This window comes from Chelonoidis abingdonii, chromosome 1 (assembly GCF_003597395.2).
Source record: "Chelonoidis abingdonii isolate Lonesome George chromosome 1, CheloAbing_2.0, whole genome shotgun sequence".
Taxonomy (NCBI): domain Eukaryota; kingdom Metazoa; phylum Chordata; order Testudines; family Testudinidae; genus Chelonoidis; species Chelonoidis abingdonii.
Window position 1 is genome coordinate 15521676 of NC_133769.1, and position 7021 is coordinate 15528696.

General features: G+C 41.0%; 1 protein-coding gene across 3 annotated transcripts in view; it reads left to right on the forward strand.

The window, feature by feature from the left end:
- The window catches only part of CDC123 (cell division cycle 123), an 87167-nt gene extending 81607 nt beyond the window's left edge, over nucleotides 1-5560 (forward strand). For all 3 annotated transcript variants that reach the window (XM_032798300.2, XM_075064237.1, XM_075064234.1), the window contains 2 exons: nucleotides 2691-2828; nucleotides 5349-5560. In XM_032798300.2, coding sequence (XP_032654191.1) covers nucleotides 2691-2828; nucleotides 5349-5375 — 165 coding nt within the window. In that variant the 3' untranslated portion in view covers nucleotides 5376-5560. The remainder of the gene's footprint in view (nucleotides 1-2690; nucleotides 2829-5348) is intronic.
- The last annotated feature ends 1461 nt before the right edge of the window (nucleotides 5561-7021 follow it).

Sequence of the window (7021 nt, forward strand, 5' to 3'; positions counted from 1 at the left end):
GAAGAGAGAGGGAGGAGGGAGGGGAGATCATTCCTTTGCCGGTAGACTCATACTTCTGAGTCTTGGGGGGGTCCCCCAGGGAAAGGTTGGGGTGACTCGGGGTGACCAGGAACCCTAAAAAAAAATCCTGGTTGGTGGCAGCGATATCAGATCCAAGCTGGGTATAAGCTTGGGGGAGGTTCACAGTAAACACTCAGATTTTGAATGCTAAGTCCAGATTTGAGACAGAAGTTTACCACAGGGTCACCAGAACCTTCCCACCTGTCCAACATATAGTACCTCAATGGAACCCGAATGTTGTTCCCTCTGTGCTAACGAAGCCGCCCTTCAAACTCTTCACATCATGCTCTGGCCCTCCTTTCCATGAAAGTCACCTTTCTTGTTACTATTGCCTCAGCGAGAAGAGTTGGCGAACTGGAGCCATGATGGCAGACCCACCTTTCAGTTTTCCACAAAGATAAAATCTTTCTATGACTACACCCCGAGTTCTTACCAAAAAATGGTTTCTCAATTTCACATCAGTCAAGTCATTCATCATCCTGTTTTCTTCCGAAGTAACCGCCTCTTTCTAGCTGCTAAACATTAGAAAATGTCAGAACACATTATGCTTTCCTTAGCTTACCCTTATATGGGAGCAATTGCTCTAGATGCTACAAAGAAACTGCAAATGAAGTGGAGATAGGTGGACTGTGTGGTGGTGAATGTGATGGACGGTGGTGCACAAGACATTAAGATGTAGCCCACATGGTATGAAAAGGTTTGAGAGCAGCTCTCTCCTTTGTTTATTACCTGAATAATTCAGAGTGTGTTATGTCTAAGGAGATGTGGTTTAGCTATTGGTCAGTTTTGAGGGGTTTCACTTATCTTACATGTGTGCAAACCAGATGTTTTGTGCAGCTTCCTAGTGTAAACTGGAATGAGAAGTAGAATGGCTTATCTTGTTCTAATTCCAGCTCAGCAACTAGGTCTACTGATTCTGGGTAAAATTGCTGGATCTCTTTGCTTCCATGTGTAAAATGAGGAAACTTACCTACCTCTCATGCCACTCATAGAGCAGTTTGAAGATTGACCATGCTATAAGGCAGGGGTTCTCAACCTTTTCCTTTCTGAGGCCCCCCAACATCCTGTTAAAAACTCCACGGCTCCCTTGTGCCACAACAACTATCTTTCTGCATATAAAAGCAAGGACCAGCGTTAGAGAGCAGCAAGCAGGGCAGCTGCCCAGAGCCCCACACCGCAGCGGGCCCCATGAAGCTGAGTTGCCCAGGTTTCAGCCCCGGGTGGAGGGGCTCAGGCCTCTGGGCTTCAACCCCATGCGGTGGTGCTTCAGCTTTCTGCCCTGGGCCCCAGCAAGTCTAATGCCGGCCCTGCTTGGCGGACCCCCTGAAACCTGCTCATGGCCGTCCAGGGGCCCTGGACCCTTGGCTGAGAACCACTGCTATAAAGTTACATATCACTGTTTGTGAAACTAAAAGGGAGATGGGGCTACTCAGAACTTATGGCTAGCAGTGGAAGCTTAAAAAAAATGTTTTGGTTTTAACAAATATTTGCTGCATTAGTCTTGACCTTAATTTTGGCAGGATTTTACTTGTAAATATGAATTTAAATCAGAAGCCGTTACTGAAGGAGGATTTAAGACTCTTGATGCTAGAAGTTATATACTTGATCCTTGTGTTGAGATAGGCTTTTTAGCTGAAGACCCAACAGCCTTTTCTAAAGTTCACTGTCAGAGGGGAAGTCCAATCATTATGCCACTGTTACTTCTTATTTACTTAATCAATAGTGTATCAATAGTATTAAAATGGTGAGTGTCCGATTAGAGGCTTGAGGTGTGGAGAGATCTAAATATTTAACAGCATTTTAATTTCCACCCATAAGTGGTCAGAAGTTTTTTTTATAGGAAACTCTAGTATCTGTGAAAGCTCCTGTCATGGGGCGATCCCCACCTGGAATGCCCTCCTGTAGCAGGCCATGACACAATAGTTGCACCTGCCTCAGTTTCCCTATCAGAGTCCCCAGTAGCTCCATTGGAAGCTTTCTTGCCCCAGTGTAGTGCTCCAGGGGGCCCATTTATTGTAAAAACAGTGCAAAATAGTCCTTTACCAAAGTCCCTAAACATCGTCCATTTCTCTAGCATAGTCCAAACGGTACAGACAACACCAAGTCTAGCCTCAGTATCTCTCACTCCCAGACTTTAGCCCTCACTGGTCCTCTGGCTTTAGCTCTCTGGCTCAGAGAGCCAGCAGGTATCTCCCTCTATTGCTCTGGCTTATGTGATAATTCTTCCCTCTTTTCATGGAGAACCTGCAGAGAGCTTTCTGCTCTCTGTGCTCTTCCACGGAGACCTCTTCCAGTCACCAACAGGCAGCTCTCACCTGCCCTTTTACCCCACTGGACCAGGCCGTTCTCATCCACCCATTTCGCTGACTGATTCATTCTGTTGTCAGGCTCTCAGGTAGCTCAGACTCACCAGGTCTCTCTCCCCTGTAGGGCCCAGGTGACCTCTTGTGAGATGAACCAGGAGGCAGCTTCATTTTAAAGGGCCAATGTCACTCTGTGATGATTCCATTTTTAGTATACTGAATAAACTCAATACCAATTGAAACGGTGTTACCAGTAGTTGAAAAAAATGAATGTGTTTAATTGTAGTTAGACACTTTAAGGTTTTTTTTAACCTGTCTTTCTCTAAGGACTATCCAGCATTCCGCTGTACAAACAGCCGACTGACCGTCCAGCCTAGCCCTTACCTGAGCTACCGATTGCCCAAGGACTTTGTAGATCTTTCTACTGGAGAAGATGTTCACAAACTAGTTGATTTTCTCAAACTGGTAAGCAAACCGCAATGGAGAGATTTCTGACCATGGAGTCTATAAAACAGGTGCACTAAAGCACATAGAATTATGGTATTCTGATATAAAAGGATTACAGCATTCGGCTTGTAAAATAAAGATTTTTTTTTTGAGAGAGAGAGAGAGAGAGAGAGAGAGGTGTGTGTATGTGTGTGTATTGTTGGACTGATTTATTGTTTTTACTTGTAATAACCAAGAACAAACTGTCACTTTATTATTACCTTACCTTAGGCAAAGCTACTGCATAATATAGAATATGAAAATGTTACTGGAACACATGCGCACTTTTTTGTTGAAAGAAAAATGTAGGCTAAGTGGAAATGTGCTGTTTGAATGGCTGAAAGCTAAAAAAACTTAATTTGTTTAATACCAAAAGAATTTTGTAATGTCACAAGAAGTTTTAAACACTTTAAGAAGTTTTTACATCAAGCAAACTTAATTTCTCAGTTCTTTTTTCAACAAATATACATGACATGTTCATAGGCTGAAATGATCTTTTTGCCTCCTTTCAACCGCTTTAGGCAGTTTGAAAGATTTTAATGAAGTGTAGTGCTCTATGCAACAGCAGTCTCTCAGGTGGTCAAACCCCCAACCACTCACAACTTTGTAGGTCAACACAAATAATCCAAATTACAGACTTCAGAACAGTGCAATGTGCTGTGAGATTCACTTTTTACATGTATTTGTCTTAGACTGAAGTCCTTCTTCAGGGCAAAGATTGTCTCTATTCTCTGGATGATTATATATAATAAAAACAAATTGGTGCTTTTTCCAGTCTAGTTTGCAATGTTCCCCACTTCTGCTGGAAGACTATTCCGCAGTCTAATAGTACTTGCTATCAGAAATCTTTTTACATCCATTGTAACTTCCCCCTTTTCAATTTCATCCTATTACTTCTAATTATACTCCTTTTGTACCAGCACAAATCTCTTCCTTTCTTCCGTACCAGTAGTGAAAGATCTAATGCTTTATCTCCGAGATTTTGCGGGCAGGTAAAGCCCAAGGATTTGTTTGCCATCAGCCATCTATAAGACTTTAAGTATCCTCAATATTAGTCATCAACAGTTATCCTTAAAATACATTTTTGATGGAAAATTCCTGACTAGCACTGCTCAGTAACCAACTTGTACTCTAGTCCTCAGGTAGGCAGCCCACAATATCAGGGTTTGAATGAATCTCTGTTCTGATCTTCTAATGAAGATTAATTACTCATTGGCCCTTGGGCACAGTATTAGGGCTAAATAGGCCCTCAGTATGGTGTACTCTGAAGTCTCATTAACAAAAACGTAGCTAAAAATTTCTGTTTTGGTGAATCCTCTCAGTAGAGAAATATATTCGAGGAGCTGTGAGTTGAGTGGCACTTTATAGTGAGGTTTTGAAGAGCACGATCTTCTTATGCTCAAACCAAAACTAATTATTAGTACTTGAAGTCACCTCTCCAGCTATGCAACTTTGCAGGTCCTGATTGTATAGGAGTTAAAATGGAATAACTTCAGTTCTCAGAAACGTTCACAGGAGGGTGGCAGTGTTAGGGGCCGTGGTAATGACCTAACAGTGACTCTCTTGTCTGCTAGTAATATGTATTGTGAAGTTCAGCTATGAGCTAGAAGGATCAGAATTTGCATTTCGAATCCATGATATTGAGGTTTATCCGAAATTTGTTGCACTAGCCTATGATGCAGGCATTTTCAGCTGCTAGCTGAGAAGCTTGCTAGAGGGACTCCAGAACCCATTGCCGTCTCATCATGAGGTGCCCTAAAAAGAGTTAAGAGGAAAATAGATTGCATTGTCCCAGGGCCAGAAGAAAGCCTTTAGTATGTGTTCTACTGAGTGGGAAGGGGGTGCATTATGAAAAATTTGCAAGTGCAGCCTTCCCCAAAGCCTAAGCAACAAGCCAAGCCCATTAATCTGATTAATGTACCATCTTCAGCAAGCTAACATTCAGGATCTTTCGTTCAGGCAGTGGCTGATGAAAACACTATCTAATCTGTATAGGTTTTTGTGGTGCACCTATTGCTGAGATCTGTGTATTCCTCACGTGAAAGTCACATAGGGAAGTTTTGCATCGAGCTGCCTAGATACCTAGATAGATAGTGATAAGCCTTATGAAAACCTAGACTCTTAGTGGTAGATCATCTGCTTTGCAGGGTGATAAAACCAGCAGCTTGTCACACCTAGAGACTTTCCAGTTTCAGGATCCAATGCAAGATGCACCTGTGTGGTCAGTTTTTTCTTTGATGGTGAATGTTGGTATTACCCGGCTTGTAATTCTCAGTTTTCCAGAATTCTTATTTAGGGGAGCATTTGTATTGGTTGACATTGGGATGTGACAGATTTTGTTCCGTATTGTAAATAAAAACCTGTGGTGGTTTCCAATAGGGAACAGAATCTGCCGCATCCCAGTGTCAATCTTTGGAAAATGTATGTAATGTTAGGTTGGTGCCTTATTTAAGATAAGTGTATCTAACACTGATATGAATTTTCCTGTTTCCTTGACAGAAAAGAAATCAGCAAGATGATGACTGAGGAACCATGAAGTGTAAGATGAAACTAAAAACAAGAAATTTGGCTAATGAAAGCCAAATAATAGAGTAGCTATTCAACGGCCATCAATTGAAAGAATTACCTGCTTTTTACATTCATTTGAAACAACTGAAGAGATGCTGATTCAATGTGTGTATGGTTTAATAAATACAAATTTTAGGAAACCATTCTGGTATGGTGACATGGTACATTGGCCGGTGTTGTATCATACAACATCTTTAGATTTCAAGCTAGATGCTTGTACAAATGCCCTGATTCAAGCAAGTCAGGGTCTGTGTACATCTGAGTGATCAAATCCCCATTCTTGAGGATTGTGCTCTCCCAAGTCATTGAGGTTTACTGAAATTAAAAGACTTTCACTCATGTGCTAGTACAACCTACAAATTTAACTCTTGTGCAGTCAAAATGTCAAGTATCTCTCCTGCTTAGACACATTTTAAAGCACAGTTGTTTCCCTAGTTGTAGGGAAACAAAAAAAAAAATTCCTTTACCTTCGTAAATTTACTTTAAGTTTTGAGAACACTTTTGTTGTTTTTATAGAAGAGAAGGTTGAGAAAAAATATTTTTTTCTCTGTAAAGACCACCAATAGTGTATTTCACGTTAAAGAAAAAATAGATTTAACCCATTATGTTGGCTAAACAATTTACCAACAAATGTGGATGTCATTTGTTTTTTTCTAAATCGTGACAGCACTGTGAAATGAAGTCATGTTTTTCAGAGTGCAGATGTAGTCAGGAAATTTGCAGAAATGGGACACTTCAGAAACCAATTTCATATTTGAAACTGAGTTTTATTCCTTCAGTATAAGTCTCAAACAATCAGCTGTGGCTTCATACAGTGAAGTAAGCCTGTGTTTAAGTGTGGACTCAGTTCTGCTCCTATTGCATCCGGTGGCCAAAGTCTCTGCCTTTGATGGGGAAAGGCTTGGCCCTGTAATTTATGATGGATTTTGGATTCATTTGGTGCTTCAGCCCCCTCTAGGGATAGGAGGCAGCTTGATGCAGTGACTATGGAGCTAGGAAACCTGGGTTCTCTTCCTAGATTTGTTACAAACTTGCCAGAGTATCAAATAATTTGGGTAACTCCATTTTTGGGTGTCCAGCTTGATAGGTGGGGCCTTATCTTCAGGGGAACACAGCATACTCATCTGCAGTTGAAGTGCATATAAGCATACTCATCTGCAGTTGCTCGTTGGCTCTGAATATCTGATCCTAATTTGTCTCAAACTGGCCATCCAAAAATTAGCAGCTATTTTAAGAAATTTAGTTCTTTGCTTCGCTGTTCCTCAGTTTTTCTATAAAAAGGTAGATAATACTTAGAAAATTGGTCACTGCTCATCCTTTGTGGTTTTAGTTTTGAATGATCACTACTTGGGGCATAGGGCTGTACAGATTGTACATCCTGATCAACCATATGTGCTCTTCAAACATGCATCTTGAAGATTGCTGTCTTTGATATGGGGGAAGTAACAGGCAATGGCTCTTGCAGTCTGAAATTACAAAATATTTCTTTCTCAAACTTCAGGTGCATATTAAAGAGTTGCCATTTAAGCATGAGGTATCAAAGGTTGCTAAATCAGGAAGGAATTACTTAAAGTAAATCTTGAAGGAAATGTTCAGAAAATTCA